This window comes from Saimiri boliviensis, chromosome 14 (assembly GCF_048565385.1).
Source record: "Saimiri boliviensis isolate mSaiBol1 chromosome 14, mSaiBol1.pri, whole genome shotgun sequence".
NCBI lineage: Eukaryota > Metazoa > Chordata > Mammalia > Primates > Cebidae > Saimiri > Saimiri boliviensis.
The window spans coordinates 63,850,426-63,869,549 of NC_133462.1; the positions used below are offsets into that span (position 1 = coordinate 63,850,426).

The 19,124-nt window shown below is 37.4% G+C and overlaps 1 protein-coding gene across 2 annotated transcripts in view; it reads right to left on the reverse strand.

Moving 5' to 3' along the window:
* Positions 1–19,124, reverse strand: part of LPGAT1 (lysophosphatidylglycerol acyltransferase 1) — a 93,119-nt gene that overhangs the window by 45,875 nt on the left and 28,120 nt on the right. For both annotated transcript variants that reach the window (XM_039463479.2, XM_074385152.1), the window contains 2 exons: positions 6,620–6,738; positions 1,273–1,368 (listed from right to left, as the gene is read on the reverse strand). In XM_039463479.2, the coding sequence (XP_039319413.1) occupies positions 1,273–1,368; positions 6,620–6,738 (215 nt within the window). The remainder of the gene's footprint in view (positions 1–1,272; positions 1,369–6,619; positions 6,739–19,124) is intronic.

The window sequence follows — 19,124 nt, forward strand, 5'->3', positions numbered from 1 at the left end:
TGAATTTGTGGTTCTTGGAAAAGGCTTAATTAGATTCACCAGTTATTTATGAAATAATCATTATGTGCAAAGCACCATACAATCCAGGTTGTTAAATATGTAAACACCAAATGAGTGTGGTATTATCATACACAAAATCTCTTACATACTGTATTTCAGTTATCCATTTTGGTGAAAATAAAGCATGTAATACTAGTAACAAATCAAGAAAATAATGTAGTGCTGATAAAAGACTATGATTCTTCTTTCTACATTAAACTATTTCTTATGCTTGGGACTTCCCAATTCACTTTCCTCCATCAAATTCGTACCCATTCTTTAAAACTTGTGCCAAATATTATCTTCTTCTCTAAAGTTTTTCTGGATTCACATAAATCTGATATACTTACTTTTCCCACTATGAACTCCCAAAACATCTCCTATTATTATTATATTATTTATTGGTTAATTTATTTAATAATCTGCTTATTAGTAATTTAGATATCTTCTATATTACATAACAGTGCCTTGTAAATAAAAATACTAGTGATACAACAGTAGTAATCAAGATAAAAATGACGATGAAGGTAGCTGACGCTGTTTTGAGTACTTTGAGTGTTTATAGATATTACTTCACTTAATCCCCACAACCACCATTGAGGGGGATACTACATATTATTCAAATTTGGAAAATGAAGAAACTTGAGTGTTTTAAATAATCTGTCCAATTCACATAGCTAAGAAACTGAATAGTTGGGAACGCTTACTCAACTAAATTATACCTTCTAAATGGGAGAAGAGATTGGAATATTTGCATTTTAAGCATTTTAATATTTATGCATGCTTAAATTTAGATTGAAAAAAGTGGTTAGGGAACAAAGATTCAGAGAAAGAGCTCCCTGAAGCAGGCACCGTGGCTCATACTTGTAATCTGAGTACTTTGGGAGGCCATGGCCAGGAGTTCGAGACCAGCCTAGCCAACATGGTGAAACCTCATCTCTACTAAAAATACAAAAATTAGCTGGGCACAGTGGCATACCTATAGTCCCAGTTACTCCAGAGGCTGCAGCATGAGAATCACTTGAACTCAGAAAGTGGAGGTTACAGTGAGTCAAGATGGTGCTACTGCACGCTAGCCTGCTCAACGGAGCAACACTCTGTCTCAAAAAGAGCTCCCTGAGATCAGTTGGAACTAGCCCTACCTATTATAATTGATTTTGTTATACCTCTTTTTATAATAAAGAATCAAATTGACCAGGCTATCACTGTGGGAAAAAAATGCTTATTACTTACCTGTCTTATAAAGAAGTCTCCATGAACTAGAGAAACAATTCCAAAGTTTGTGTACTTAAAAATATGATCCATCAACCACATCATTTGAGCGACAACCTAAAATATTTAAAAGCAAGAAATAATATTGGATAGAAGAAACGTCACTATAATAGTCTAGCCAAGTCTCCAAGCTTTAAGTATAATCATCCAAGCGTACTTTTAATTAACCAAAATATATTAAATCTAACTCTATTTCTACAAATAAAGCATAGTTACTAATAGAGTCTACATGAAAAATTACAGGTCTTGATTCCAAGTCTTCAAATCCTAAGTCACAGGTACATAAATCACTGTATAAAAAATGAAACTGAATCAACTTCTTAAATTTGTACTTAACGGTTTCAAACGTGTTCTACCTAAACAAAGTCTCTGGTAATTCTTACATAACTTGTAAAATTATTTTGAAACAATACAATAAAATGGTTATCAAACAAGACTCTACATGTAATGAACATTCACTTGTGGTTTTTTAAAATCTGAGTGTAGCTTCATAGCTAAAATATAAAAAGTTAGTGTCTGAAATAAAACATTAAAAATTAATATATTGATTAATTTTTAATTAATAAATCATTTAATTAATAAAAATCATTCTAAAATATAGACTGATTTACATATTCTATTATGAAGAATATTTGTTAGTTTATGCAAACATGCTCTTTGCCAGGATAAAAATATTTGTAGTGCCTCAGTCCTTAAACCCAAAAATATTATACACTGCTGATAAGATTTAATACCTATATCAAGAGAAGAAGACTTTCATGCAAATTTAAAAATTAAAAGTACAGGCCGGGCACAGTGGCTCACACCTGTAATCCCAACACTTTGGGAGGCCAAGGCATGTGGATCATTTGAGGTCAGGAGTTTCAGACCAGTCGGGTCAACATGTGAAACCCCATCTCTACTAAAATGCAAAAATTAGCCGGGCATGGTGGTGCATGTCTGTAATCTCAGCTACTCAGTAGGTTGAGGCAGGAGAATTGTTTTTTCTTGCTGAGGAAATAGCATTTCTTGTTATAAGCCTTAACTAAAGTGAAAGCTATAAACTCAATCAAGAATGCATCGAGTTCTACTTCGGTTTCCCATGGGAACAATAGATGTAAACGTCATCCCTAAGAACCAAATTATGTGAACTTGCACATATGGAAAAAACTAAAACACTGATATCCATGTGCTGCTTTTATAAAAGCATTGTAAAAGCCCACAGATAATATAATATTACAGCTTCTGCCTTAGTTTTCCAGCTACACAACTCCTACTCCATCAGCTTTACTATATTACATCACTTTTTTAAAAAGTGAAGATATGTGCCTAGTAAAGAAAGAACTGATTCCTCAAGCAACTAATACAGAGTAAGATAATCACCAGCATCCCATGTTGTTTTGCTTTGCAATGATGATTACAGTACTTTGTTTAAATAAACTGAGATTTGGACTAAATAAAATTTGTTGAAAAGTGTCCCCCAAGCAAACAAAAAGCAGTGGATTCAACCTATAAAGCATTTTAGCTTTAGACACATTATGAAGTGCAGTTGTAATTTACTGACTTCTGGGTTTTAAATGCCAAATAAGTAGCTTTTATATTTAACCTTTCATTCATAGTGGATTTATCTCTTCCGTTAGAAGGGTCACTTAAAACACATAAATTCAGTAAAGACAGCCACACTATCTTCTGGATTTGTATGAATAGCTCTGTTCCAACTTATTTTAGGGCAAATGTTATAAGTCAATAAATGTTTATAAAACATTTAATAAAGTTCTTTTGACAGAAATAAAAATGCTTAGCTTTATCATGGGCCAAGACAATTCACAGACACTTATTAAAAAGGTACTAACACTTTCAGAAAATACAATTAATCCTTTATTTCATATTTTTCAAAAAAAGGATCAGTAAACGTAAGCTGCCTAAATCAACTCTGTCAATGTTTGATAGGTCTGTCACTCAGAGCTTTTCCATTATTTCTAAGAGACAAAATCAATCTATATCAATTATTCTTTATCTGGATGCACAGATTTTCTACATATCAAAACATCGTCTAGAAAGGTTAATAAATGACTGCACTCTCTTTGTCCTTTTGAAATTATAATAGGGCCAATGGTTTTCCATTGGGTGAGTATGGAAACTGCAGGATAATTTCGGTTGTCACAATGACCAAGGAGTGCTACTAGAATTTAGTATGTAGCAGTTGGGTACACAAAATATCTGGCAATGCCCAGGCACAGTTCTGAATAACAGTGTTTGTTGTCCTAATAAAATGCCAACAGTACTCCCACTGAGAAACTGATGGGGGCTTCAAGAAGTCTCTTGAATTCAAAAGCTGTGTTACAATTACATTACTATCCAAGTAATATTTTTTAACTGGCCCACAACAGCCTTCCTTCTTTGAATGTACCCATAACATATAAAATAAGTAAATACTCCTACTAGTAAATACAAATTAATATTGCTCTGTAATTATTAGGCAGCAGGGAAAAATTATAATGCTTCCGCTCCTATATTTCTCAGTTACTCCTTTATGAAAAAAATTAAAAATCCTTCTATATTTCAAATTATTCAATATTATCAGAGCATTATTTAGAATACTCAGTATTAACTAATCTGAAAATGGAAAATTACTTGGGACAGAAAAATGAACCTAGAAAACTAACTCAAATATTTTTATAAAGGCGAACAAACCAGCCAAACTTTCTTTTGTCCACATGACTGGGGAATTTCAAATTACCTAATACTCTGGTTAATACAGTTATCATCCATGCCAAACTGGTGTTAGAATAGTTAGACCTATTTATATTGACCATTTTAATCATCCTTTTAGATTCAAAAAATGCTTAAGGACATTGTAGGCCCTAAGGATAATCACTATAAATGTAATGATCCCATCTGTAAGAATAACAATGTCAACTAATTGAAGATTCTCTTTTATACAAAGCCAAATCAACTAGTTGTGCAAAATTTTAACATTATGAACTTAGATGAGAGGCAATAAATCTCATAATAAGTGCAAATATAACTACACAGTGATACTTTTTTAACAATTCAAGATCCATAATATAAGAAAGGACTTAATTTATTCCACATTTCAACGAGATTATGCCACTGCTTTTCAGATAAATAAGAAAAACAGATACTACAATAATCAAACATATTTTTCTTCAATCTCCTCTTATTTTCTGACCCTACCCTAACCTAGTCAATCAAAATCTCTGGAACCTAAACACACCAGAGCTTGTTCTCACTTAAATGTTTTTGTCAAGATTGTTTCATTAACAAAGAAGTCCTTGCTTTACCACTCTACCTAACTAAATTCTACTCGTCCTTAAAGGACAAGTTTATGTTCTCTCTCCTTCATAAAGTTTTCTGCGTCCATCAGTATACAGTGAACTTAACCTTCACTGAAGCCATCTCACTTTGCAACTAAGTATTGTTTATGGCTCATGCCTGTAATCCCTGCACTATGAGAGGCTGAGGGGGGCAGATCACCTGAGGTCAGGAGTTTGAGATAAAGCAGCCTGGCCAACATGGCAAAATCCCATCTCTACTAAAAATACAAAAATTATCCAGGCATGGTACCTATGCCCCTAGTCCTAGCTGCTTGGGAGTCTTAGTCATGAGAATTGCTTGAACCGGGGACATAGAGGTTGCAGCAAGCCAAGATTGCACTACTGCACTCTGGCCTGGGCAACAGCGCAAGACTGCATCAAAACAAACAAACAAACAAACAAACAAAAACATTGTGATACCCTTTTCCACCTGCCACTAAGGTATTGGCACCTTGATGAGACGAATGGTATCTTACAGGACGGTGTTTACACGTCTTATAGTCACTGATCATAACTATTAAGCCCTTAAAGAACTTCCATCGATTTGATTATTTACTATTAGGTCACACATTAACTCCATTAATTTCTTTTTTTTTTTTTTTTGAGACGGAGTTTCACTCTTGTTACCCAGGCTGGAGTGCAATGGCCCGATCTTGGCTCACCGCAACCTCTGCCTCCTGGGTTCAGGCAATTCTCCTGCCTCAGCCTCCTGAGTAGCTGGGAATATAGGCACACGCCACCATGCCCAGCTAATCTTTTGTATTTTTAGTAGAGACGGGGTTTCACCATGTTGACCAGGTTGGTCTCGATCTCTCGACCTTGTGATCCACCCGCCTCGGCCTCCCAAAGTGCTGGGATTACAGGCTTGAGCCACCGCGCCCGGCGACTCCATTAATTTCTATACTTTCTATTTATGTACTTTTCTATGAACATAACCTCTTTAACTTCTAAGGTGACAATTCTCTTAAGGCTAAAAGCTGAATTTATTTTTTAAATCCACTCGGTTTATAAATATTTATTCCATCTTAAGCATTCTCCCCACCTTTTGCTTTAGAGATGGGGTCTTGCTGTGTTGCCCAGGCTGGAGTGCAGTGGATCACAGGCATGATCCCACTACTGATCAGCACAGGAGTTTTGGCCTGCTTCATTTCCAGCCTGAGCTGGTTCACCCTCCTTGGGCAAGCTAGTTGTTCCCTGTTCCCAGGAGGTCACCATATTTATGCTCAACTTAGTGCAGACACCCTATCACCATAGAGAACTACAGCCCAAACTCCTGGGCTCAGGCAATCCTCCTGCCTCAGCCTCCCAAGTAGCTGAGACGACAAGTGGCACCACTTTGTAGGCCAAAGCTGCTTTTTGTGTTTGTAGTTTTCAAATTGGCAATTCACTTCTTCCCCTCCAGATAGCCCTCAACTTGAACTATATTAACCTGCTTTCATCCCAGTTACTATTTTTAAAAAGTCTTATTGAAACATAATTCACATTGTCCCAGTTATTTTTTTTAAAGTCTCTAAATCCCCCTTCCAGGTGACTTAGAATGATATATTTTTCCTTTTAATATTTTCTAAATTTTTAGTTAAAGTATACATATTAAAGTCTATGTATATATTCCAAAGAATAGTAAGATATTTGAACAGATTCCTTTTTTTTTTTGAGACAGAGTCTTGCTCTGCAGCCAGGCTGGAATGCAGTGGCCCAGTCTTGGCTCATTGCAACCTCTGCCTACCCAGGTTCAAGTGATTCTCCTGCCTCAGCCTCCCAAGTAGCTGGGACTACAGGTGCACGCCACCATGCCCAACTATTTTTTGTATTTTTAAGAAGAGACAGAGTTTCAACATGTTGGCCAGGATGGTCTCTATCTCTTGACCTTGTGATCTGTCTGCCTCAGCCTCCCAAAGTGCTGGGATTACAGGTGTGAGGCACCACGGCTGAATTAATTACTTTTTATCTTCCTTTCTGGATTTCTACCTTCTGCCTTGAGGGTAGCTTACCAGTCCTTTGTCCTGGAGGCACATCATCAGTGTGCACACATCTCCTGTTGCCTGATGATTCACCAACATCACTGCTTCATCTTTTGAAACTGCTTTAATATCTTCTCCCCATTCCATCACTGTAAGAATAAAAAGTTTCAAAGCTGTCATTTTAAAGATTTTTATATTATCACAAAACTTATCTTAGAAAAAACTGATGTACATTAATGATGATACATATTAATGATGATACATCACCTAGCTAAAATGTCTGAAAGTTTAGAACTAAGTGTATTTCCTATACACTTAGAATGTTGATACAACTTTTATAGAGCCCCCAAATAGACATTAAAATATAAAATAGTCATACTTTTTTTTTGAGACAGAGTCTAACTCTGTCACCCAGGCTGGAGTGTAGTGGTGCAATCTCGGCTCACTGTAACCTCCACCTCCCGGGTTCAAGCAATTCTCCTGCCTCAGCCTTCCAAGTAGCTGGGATTACAGGTGTGCATCACCATGCCCAGCTAATTTTTGTATTTTTAGTAGAGATGGAGTTTCACTGTGTTGGCCAGACTGGTCTTGAATTCCTGACCTCAAGTGATCCAACTGCCTCAGCCTCCCAAAGTGCTAGGATTACAGGCATGAGCCACCATGCCCAGCCATGGTCCTACCTTTTATCTAGAAGTTCTATTTCCTAGAATTTAGCCTCTGGAAACTTTTGTTCAAATAAGCAAAGATATATGTGTAAAGAATGTTTATCGCAACTTAAATGTTCACCAACAAGGGAATGAACTAGAAAATTATGATGTAATAGGAGAGTATAAATCCACTAAAAGAATAGAGGAAATCTCTATTCACTAACTCAAAAAACACATATTATGAACAAAACAAATCACAAAACAGTAAATATAGCATGATCCCATCTTTTTAAAGCAGAAATACAATTTACGTGTCGTTCAATGCACTGAAAAAAGTCTAGAAAAATAAATTTCAAACTGTTAATACTAATCATTGATGAGAGGTGGTTCCCAACCCTCCAAATTCTACTTTAATAAGAAAATATTCAGACATAATAATACATATTTTTATTTCAAAATAAGAAAACTAATAAAAATGCCAATTTATTTAAAGTTATCAGATGAAAAGTCACTGCACCAAAATCTCTATGTATACTCTAAGGGAAACAGTGCTATTTCCATGTAGTTATGCCAAATTTCATTTATTTATTTTTTATTTTTTTTTCAGACAGGATCTTGCTGTATTACCTTGGCTGGAGTGCAATGGTGCAATCATGAATCACTGCAGCTTCAAGCTCCCTGGGCTCTGTGATCCTCCCACCTTAGCCTCCCAAGCAGCCAGGACTACAGGTATGTGTCACCATACCCAGCTAATTTTCTTTTTTTTTTTTTTTGAGACAAAACTTTGCTCTGGTTGCCCAGGCTGGAGTGCAATGGCACAATCTCAGCTCACCACAACCTCCATGTCCCAGGTTCAAGTGGTTTTCCTGCCTTAGCCTCCCCAGTAACTGGAATCACATGTATGCACCACTACCCCCGACTAATTTTGTATTTTTAGTACAGACGGGGTTTCACCATGTTGCCCAGGCTAGTCTCAAACTCTTGATCTCAGGTGATCTGCCTTCTTTGGCTTCCCAAAGTGCTGGGATTACAGGTGTGCCCATGGCACCCAGCCGTAATTTTTGTTTTTTGTTTTGCCATGTTGCCCAAGCTGGTCTCAAACTCCTGGGCTCAAGCAATCCACCAGCCTCAGCCTCTCAAGGTATTGAGATTACAGGCATGAGCCACTGCACTCGGCCACCTCATTTTATAGTAAATTTACTTCAAGCATCAGTTTTCAAACATCAGGATTCCACAAAGAAGAGTCTAGCATTTTTTGATATGAATTACCAAAGGCTGATTATACGTTAGTATTCTCTTTTACCCTATCCTTATCTCACTCACTGCTACAAGAAAAGAAGTCAAGCCACCTCTATGTAAAAGCTCTGGATGAAATAGGGATGGGGAGACCTGTTTACAAGTCAATTTTGCACTATACTTCAAAATTAATAAATTTAATTTTGCACAAACTTTTTTACCTAGCAATTCTACTTCTAGAAATTTACCCTACAGATATACTCATTTATGTGCAAAATGACATGTACACAAGGCTACTTATCACAACTTTGATTTTAAAAGCAAAGAGAAAAACAACTAGAAAGGGAGACTAGCTCAAATTCACAGAAACAGTAGAATGGTGGTTGCTGGGGGAGGGGGTAATTGTTGTTTAATGAGTACAGTGTTTCAGTTTTACAAGATGGAAAAGTTTTAGATATTGGTTTCACAACAATGTGAATATACTTAACAAAACTGAACGGTACACTTAAAAAATTAAGATGGTGAATTTTATGTTAGTGTATTTTACCACAATTAAAAATATTTTAAGGGACACAAGCTAAATAAATTATGATATATGTATGCAATGAAATATTATGTAAACATAGCACTTATGTACTAATATGGAATGATATACTTTAAGTAATAAAAGCAAAGTTTAGAATAGAAGAGAGATGCCATAGTTGTGTTTTTAAAAAGGAAAGAGAATATACTAACCAAATGAAAACTCCCCATATGCCCGTTGACAACCCTCCAATGGAGACACACAGACATACAAACACACACATGCACGCACACACACACATATTTCATTAACTCATTCTTCATTCAATAAATCAGCATCAGGCACGGTTAGATGTTGTGGATATAAAATAAATAAGAACATTTCAAGTATTATTCTGAGGTGAACAGCAGTTAAAACTCAAGAAAAGTCTAGCTTGTTTCTATAAATAGTGGGCTATTAAGAGGTAATGTGGAAAGTTTTCTGGCTCTCCATCTGTACTAATAGATGTTTCACAACCAAATAGTCCTTTAATGCAATCTGTGCTACATAAATGGAAAAAACAAGATACCTAGGCCCACGCAGTGGGAAAGCAGATACGTCAATATAATTGCAAATAAAAATAATTTTTTTACATAAAATGTATCTTACCTGTTTGCTTTATATAAATCAGATACATCTAGTAAGTATGACTGGTTTAAATATGAAAATATGAATTGAATTTGGATCCCTCTGTAATGGGTTGAACAGTATACTCCAAAAATTCATGTCCACCCAGAATCTGTGAATCAAGGTGAGGTCATGTTGAATTAGGGTAGGCCCTAAACCTAAATTCAATATGATTGGAGTCCTTTTAAGAGGAGGAAAATATGGTCAGAGAGACACACAGAGAGATCACCATGTGACGACAACAGAGGCAGAGACTGAAGTGACAAGCCAAGGATGGTGAACAGCCACCAGAAGCTGAAGAGGCAAAGGAAGAGCCCCTCGAGAGTCTTTTGAGAGAGCAAGTCCCTGCTGATACCTTGATTTCAAGACTTCTAACTTCTAGAACTGTGAAGCAATAAATATCTACTGTAACCCACCCAGTTTGTGGTAAATTGTTACAGCAGCCCTAAGGAATTAATATAATCCCTCCCTCAATTTTCCCCATCCTCTCTCTCCCCTTTCCATTCTATTTCCCCCAAAATTATAGTCTTTCTTATCAAGTATAGAAAAAGAATTGCATTATACTTTTAATATTCAGAACATTATACATAATCTAACATTATATATTACAAATGGTTTTTAATGTTCACTTCTACTTTCAGAAATCATACTTTAAAGTATAATTATTAAGAGTTAATCCACAACATGTTTTATCTCTCAGCCAGAACTTAGCCAAAATTTATTTTCAGACTAAATGTCAATTTACGAAGACTCATATAGCATGTTAAATCAAAAAGTGAAGACGGTTGGGTTGGTGGCTCACACCTGTAATCCCAGCACTTTGGGAGGCCGAGGCAGGCAGATCACATGTTGACCAGCCTGGCCAACATGGTGAAACCCCATCTCTACTAAAAATACAAAACTTAGCAGGTGTGGTGGCATACATCTGTAATCTCAGCTACATGGGAAGCTAAGGCACAAGAATCATTTGAACCTAGGAAGCAAAGGTTGCAGTGAGCCGAGATTGTGCTACTGCACTCCAGCCTGGGCAACAGGGTGAGACACTGTCTCAAAAAAAAAAAAAAAAAAAAAGAAAAGAAAAGAAAAGAAAAAAGGGAAGGTACCAGGATCAACCCGTCTTTTCTTTTCTTTTTTTGAGCCAGGGTCTCACTATGTTGTCCAATCTGGTCTTGGACTCCTGGGCTCAAGCGATCCTCCTGTCTCAGCCTCCCAAAGTGCTGGGATGATAGGCATGAGCCACCGTACTCAGCTTTGATTAACTTTTTACCAAGAAATTATCCTGAGGTAGCAATAAGGTCATGTTGAATTTTACAATAATCCTAATTTTATTCAACAAATATTTCTAATATATATGGTATTCTTCTTTTAGAATATAATTTAAGGACCACTGTTAGAAAGTTAAATGGCTAACAAAATCAAGATTAAAATGTTTGTAGCAAAAAGGCAATTTATTACACAGATGAAGTAGCTATGCTCCTCAGATTATGCCCAACAATCCCAGGACCTGTACATACAGTAATAAAGCTAATATCCTAACCAAGAGATAGAAAAGAAGTTATGGATGCCTGCCAGTTCTTACAATGCACTTGATTAGAAGAACAAAAATATTCTAACACATTGCTCTATGAAATGAATTATCAAAAAAGAAATGGGTCAGGTCCACTATTTCCAAAGGAATAAAGGACAACTGAATAAAAACTGGAAGAAAAATTTTCCAATTATAATACATTTTAAAATTCTTATTGAAAAACCAAAGCTAAAGGTTATCATCTACTACATACACATAACACACACACACACACACACACACACACACACACACACTCTAACATGTATATCAATACACTTTCCCCAAAAGTTACAGATTAGAATTAATCTGGACACTTCACATCTCAAAAAGAAAACAGAAACAACAACCCATCAAAAACTCTTTAAAGACAGTGACACTAAATCCATTATACTGACCTATGAAACAGAATTAACGTAGAGAAGAAAGGTTGCCTATTATACCTGCAAGCTGATGCAACAAACTATTTTACCATTCTGTGCCTTCATTTGCTCACTTATAAAACAACAATAAAATTAATGCCACTTAAACATGTTGCAAAAAATTAAGGAGATATAACTGATAGTATCATAGAGATCCTGGGTAATGGTAATGGGATTATATGATAGTAAAGTCACTTTGGGAATCACTAGTAACTGAAAGAGCCCTATGCCTACTGTGTTATATGAAAATCAGTTTAATAGTAAAAAGTAAAGAGCTAGCTGGGCACGGTGCCTCACACCTATAATCCCGGCACTCTGGGAGGCTGAGGCAGGAAGACCCCCTGAGGCCAGAAGCTCAAGACCAGTCTGGGCAACAAAGCTGAGAACCTGTCCCTATAAAAATTTTTAAAATTAGCCAGGTGTGGTGGCACACACCTGTAGTCCTAGCTACTCTAGAGACGGAGGCAGAGGATCTCTTGTGCTCAGAAGCTCAAGGCTGTTGTGAACTGTGATCATGCCACTCACTATACTCCAGTCTGGGTGACACATATAGATACTCTCTTAAAAAAAAAATTAGCCAGGCGCGGTGGCTCAAACCTGTAATCCCAGCACTTTGGGAGGCCGAGGCGGGTGGATCACGAGGTCAAGGGATCGAGACCATCCTGGTCAACCTGGTGAAACCCCGTCTCTACTAAAAATACAAAAAATTAGCTGGGCATGGTGGCACGTGCCTGTAATCCCAGCTACTCAGGAGGCTGAGGCAGGAGAATTGCCTGAATCCAGGAGGAGGAGGTTGCGGTGAGCCGAGATCGTGCCATTGCACTCCAGCCTGGGTAACAAGAGCGAAACTCTGTCTCAAAAAAAAAAAAAAAAAAAAAAAAAAAAAAAAAAATTAGACAGCCAAAATAATCCGTAAGTGAATTTCACATAGCTGAAGAACTATGGTTTTAAGCAGTCTAGGTTTGAGGCAGACAGGATTGGATTCATCTGAGGGAGGGTGTTAATAAAGAGTTAAGGTGTTAAGCCATGTGAAAGTGGCTTAAAGTACTGATTAATGGAGGGGAGACTGGTAAGGAAAAGAAGCCTTGCAACAAATGGCAGACTACCTAGAAAAGAAAGGGACGGAGGGCAATCACACATAGAGATGCTGATGCCACGCCCATCTCCACAACATTCTAGTAACACTTCCCAAGGGAAGACCCAGACTTTTCAAAACCCTCCTGATACATACTTCTGAATAAGAACCACTGGAATTGAAGTGCTGATAAGTTTAATTTTTTTTTTAAAGCAAGTACATTGTATACACTAGGAAATCATGGTCAGTGTCCCTTTGGCACTTAAATTTTAGGAGGCTAAAATTTGAGAGGGAAAGGCTCAAGAGGTAGCTTTCGGAGGGATTACATAACTAAAATAATAATAGTAGCAGATATTATTACATAAACATTTAAGTAATAATAGCTAACATTTATGGAATGTTTATTATTTGCCATGCACTAGTAATTAGTAATAGAAAATAATTTACATTATTTTCTGATTTAATCTTCACAAAATTCCAACCGTACAGATACTATCAACCCCAATATGCAAATGATGAAAATGAGACATAAAAAGTTAAGCACTGTTTTCAAACTTACATAGTTATAAAGGAGGGGTACTCGGATTCAAAAGCACAATATCATATTGTCACTGCTGGCATGCTTCAGGTCAAAGAACCTTAAGGACAGGAACTTGGATAAATTGCCCTTGCAGTCCCTAAAGTTGCCCATGATTATGCCAGGGAATAGGGTGGACAAGCCAAGTCCCAAAGTCTTCAACAAATAAGGATGCCAGATAGCAGCAATAAGGAGGGGTAGAGAGGCATATAGCCAAATAATCAAGTATTTTTTTCAATGACAGTTGAATAATAACCAAGTCTAAAGGGGCAATGGATGTCCATGAAAAAAAATCGACATACTCTTTGGGTCCAGATGGGACATCTTAAATATAATATGCTCAATACAGAATGGCTCTTTTCTCTAGTCTTCCCCATCTTAGCAAAGAACACTGCTGTTCACCCAGTCATCTGAAGATGAAACCTAAGACTATTTTTCACTACTCCCTTTCCTTAATCTTCCACATTCAATCCGTCTCTAAGTCCAGTGGACTACCTTCAAAACATATTCAGCATCCTCTATTTTTCTTCTTCTCTACTACTACCATTCTTTTTTCTTAATGAGACAAGAGTCTCAGTCTGTTGTCCAGGCTGGAGTGCAGTGGTATGATCTCAGCTCACTGCAACTTCCCCTCTCAGTTTTAAATGATTCTCCTGCCTCAGCCTCCTGAGTAGCTGGAACTACAGGCATGTGCTACCACACCTGACTAACTTTTTTTAAATTTTTATTTTAGTAGAGATGAGATTTCACCATGTTGGCCAGGCTGGTCTTGAACTCCTGATTTCAGGTGATCTGCCCACCTTGGCCTCCAAAGTTCCAGGATTACAGGCATGAGCCATAACACCTGGCCTTCTCTACTACTACCATTCTAATCCAAGCCACCAATAATTCTTGCCTGGACTTCTGCAATGACTTCCTAACTCCACATACCTATGTAAAAAAAATCTTTAGAATTCCAATTTCAAATATCATTAAAATCAGAAACACCCCTGGCAAGCATGAATTAGGAAAGAGAAGGAAAGTCAAAGATAACAACTGGAAATTAATGTTAACTGGCATTAAGATTTGCCTTAAGTTAAACTTGCACTGTTTTCAAAGGGGAGCTAGCGGCATTTTAGGTGCAGCAATTCTTTCTCCTACAGCTCATTAGTATTGCAAAACTTTTAGCTTGCCTGCCCAACAGACTGTAACAACCCAAAAGGTAATTCTAAACATCCTGACTCCACCCCAATCTCCTTTGAGAACCACTAAGTTAAAGCGTCAAAATGAATTTAAGCCTGTGGCAAAATCAAGGTGAGGTTAAATAATAAGTGAGAATCATCCTAACAATATTAGGACTAAATAAACACATATTGGAAACAAAGATCTATCTCTATGATTCCCTTCCCTTCAACCACTAAGCTCCCAGGATATGACAGCCAAGAGTTTGGAACCATCTTCTCTAGGAAATCTGATTACCTCAAGACGAAAGACCTAAAAATATTGAGATGTGGGGTTCCCCAGTGAAATATTCCAGTAAGATCAACCTACAATGAGGCTCAATGTTGATCAGACATAGCCACTTGCTTGTAGAGGTTTTATGTTAATCCCTTACTCTTAAAACAAGAACAGACAGCTGAAGGGAATGAGAAAAGCAGATGTGTGAAGGGCTCTCTGTAGTCCCCACTTCTGGCTTGAAACAAGGCATAAACTCCCCATGAATAACTTAATCTCAAGACACTAGGAAGAAAACATTCTTATCACCAGGAATGGGGAGTCAACATGGAGATGAGTCTGCATAACAAACAATACTAAAATAATCCTTTCCCTCCATTAGTTTTTCCCATGTAGTTCCTACTCACTTTCCTACAGTTTGCCACTCTTAAAAGCTCAAACCCCTTTCCTTCATCTAGTCACTTCTCTTCAATTTATTATCCTTCATTAAAATGGTATATAAAGCCAGGCTTGGTGACTCACACCTGTAATTCCAGTGCTAAGACTGACATGGGAGGATTGCTTAAGACTAGGAGTTCGGCCGGGCGCGGTGGCTCAAGCCTGTAATCCCAGCACTTTGGGAGGCCGAGGCGGGTGGATCACAAGGTCGAGAGATCGAGACCAACCTGGTCAACATGGTGAAACCCCATCTCTACTAAAAATACAAAAAATTAGCTGGGCATGGTGGCGCGTGCCTATAATCCCAGCTACTCAGGAGGCTGAGGCAGGAGAATTGCCTGAACCCAGGAGGCGGAGGTTGCGGTGAGCCGAGATCGCGCCATTGCACTCCAGCCTGGGTAACAAGAGCGAAACTCCGTCTCAAAAAAAAAAAAAAAAAAAAAAAAAAAAAGACTAGGAGTTCAAGATCAGCATGGGCAACAAAGCAAGACCTCATCTCTACAAAAAGATTAAAAATAAACAAATTAACTGGGCATGCTAATGCAAGCCTTTAGTCCTAGCTACTTGGGAGGCTGAGATGGGAGGATCACTTATACCCAGGAGTTCAAGGCTACAGTGAGCTATGATCACACCACTGCACTCCAGCCTGGCAGACAGAGTGAGACCTTGTCTCTTAAAAAGAAAAGAAAAGAAAGGTCAGGCACAGTGGCCACCCTGTAATCACAGGACTTTGGGAGGCAGAGGAGGGCAGATCACTTGAGGTCAGGAATTCAAGATCATTCTAACCAACATGGTGAAACCTCCTCTCTACTAAAATTAAAAAAAAAAAAAATACAAATACAAAAAAATTAGCCAGGCATGGTGGCACACAACTGTAGTCCCAGCTACTTGGGAGGCTAAGGCAGAAGGATTGCTTAAACCTGAGAGGTGGAGGTTGCAGTGAGCTGAGATTGCACCACTGCACTCCAGCCTGAGTAACAGAGTGAAACTCTGCCTCAAAAAAAGAAAAGAAAAAGGTATATAAAATCCTGAATCTAAATGCTTCTTTGGAGTTTTCACTTCTTTTCTATGAAGCTCCCTATGCCACATAAAAAATGCTAACATCAAATAAGATGTATATGCTTTTCTCCTGCCAATTCACGGGCCATACCTATGAAACCTGAGGGCAGAGGAAAAGTTTTTCCTCCCCTACATAGTCACATATTGCCAGAGACCTAAAAAAGGCTCTTAATGTGGAAGACAGAGCAAAGCAAACAGAAAAATAAAGAATCTGAGAAAACAGAGGCGTTACACAAAAGAGAAAACTTCAAAAGAGACCAGCATTAATATCTATAATGAGGTAAGAGAAGAGATGATAATATCCATGAGACTAGAACAAGAAAAAAAGGACCTGTTAGAAATTAACATGATTGTAAAAATAAAAGTATCAATAGAAAAACTGAGTGATAAAGTTGACATAATCTTCCAAACAGGAGATTTAAAAACAAGATGAAACACAAGAGAGAAAAGACTTGAACATTAGAAGACAATTCCGCAAAATCCAGCCTTCAAATAACAAGAGTTCCAGAAAAAAGAACAGAGAAAAAGAAATCAAAGATATAGTTAAAGAGCATTTGAGTATGTGGATTTCCAGACTGACATGGGACATCAAATAGCTAGCACAACGGATAAAAACAGACCTATACCAAGACATACATCCCCATGAAATTTCAAAACAATAAATCAGAGACGATCCAACAAACTGTACGAAAGGAAAAAAAGGACACATGTAAGGATAAGGATTCAGATTAACTTTGAATTTCTCAATAGCTACTGAAAGCAAAAAATATTGTGGAGATTATTATTAAAATAATAATGATTGTCAAAATCCTGAAGAAAGGCTGGTCCAAAGGTAGTGAGTTATTCCAATTGATTGTTCACAAAGACTAAACTTGTTTTAATGCTTCCCTCCTTCTCACTATTGCACTTGACTTGGGGAAAAAAAAAAAAGATAAAAATAAATCCTAAAGGAAAACTACTTTCAACCTAGAATAACCAGGTGAAAGCACAGAAAAATATTTTCAAATGTATGAACCTCTTGTTCTCATGAAGCTATTGGATGATGTGCTTCACCAAAATGAGAAATAAACCAAGAAAGAGAAAGACATGTGACAAAAGAAATTGGGAATGCAACAAGGATTTCCGGGATGACAGGGAAGGAAGATAATCAAGATGTCGGCTGTATACCAGGTTTAGTATACCAGTCCAAATTGGAGCAAGTTGGGCATTTCCCAGACAGACTTTCCAAAAAAGATGAAATTGGCAGAGCAGCATCTGAATGACTTAAGATCAAAAACTGAAAAGGAGTTGGGGGTGAATTAGTGATCATTTCATACCAAAGTAAGCAAAAGAAGAAACAAAAATTATTAAATCTAGGGAAAACTCTGTGCAGGAAAGTAAAAGTATACAGTTTCATACATAGCCCAGCTCTAAGTAGATTTACATATTCATAATAAAGAAAAACTCCAAATACTGATATCACCAAAATTACAATAAAATTCAAATACAACCTAGAAAATGTGCTTATTTTTCAGTCTTTTTTTTTTTTCTTAGACAGTCTTGCTCTGTCACCCAGACTGGAGTATAGTAGCACAATCTTGACTCACTGTGACCTCCATCTCCCAGGTTCAAACAATTCTTGTACCCCAGTCTCAAGTAGCTGGGACTATCGGCATGCACCACCACATACACCTAATTTTTGTATTTTTAGTAGAGACAGGGTTTTGCTATGTTGGCCACGTTGGTCTCAAACTCCTGACCTCAGGTGATCTGCCCACCTCAGCCTCCCAAAAGGCTGGGATTACAGGCATAAGCCACCGTATCCACCCTCAAAATTGACCTATTTTTATTTTTATTTTTTTAGGTAGGGTCTTGCTCTGCTACCCAAATTGGAGTATAGTGGCGCAATTATAGCTCACTGCAGTCTCAACCTCCCAGGCTCAAGTGATCCTCCTGCCTTAGACTCCTGAGTAGCTGCAAATTACAGGTGTACGAAACCACGCCCTGCTAATTTTGTAGAGACAAGGTCTGGCTTTGTTGCCCATGCTGATCTCAGACTCCTGAGCTCAAGCAATTCTCCCACCTTGGGCTCCCAAAGTGATGGGATTACATGTGTGAGCCACCATGTCCAACAAAAATTTATTTTAAAAATGTTATTTTAAATAGGTTTCAAAAAAGATATGGCCTTCTGAATATTAAAATAACATACATTCATTGTAGTAAATCAGAATACTAAAAAACGCAAGGCAGAAAATTACCCCAGATCTCACTATCCAGGTGTAAGAAAACACTGGTATTTATCCTGCAGCAAGACTCAGCAAACTTTTTAGCCACTAGGGAAATAAAAATTAAAACTATGACAAGCTACCTTTATACATTTACTAAAATGAGTAAAATTTAAAAATATTGGCAATACCAAGAGCTAGTGAGGGTGCAGAACAACTAGAACATTGCTGATGAAATGCAAGATGATACAGCCACTCTAGAAAATAGTTTGGCAGTTTCTCATGAAAGTAAACATATATTCACAACTTGACTCAGCAAACCCACTTCTGGATATTTATCCTGGAGTAGGACTCAGAAAACTTTTTCTGTAATGGGCCAAATTGTAAATATCTTTTTCCTCCAGATCAAAGTAATGATGGGGGACATTACTAAATGGACTGCACTCTTTTTGTTTCTTGTTTCTTTTCTTCCATTTACTGTCTAACAACCTCTCCCCTAAAGTAGCCTGGTTCAAATAATTATGTTAAGCCACTGAGAGTTGAGGTAGCTAAGACTTTACATCTTAAGTTTCTTTCTACAGTATGTCCTCAATAACAGTACTTCCACCTGTACAAAATCCCCAACTTGCTCAAATGTTTCTTGTCTCATCCTTTTAAATAGCTCCTTTCATTTATGTATAAGTTGAG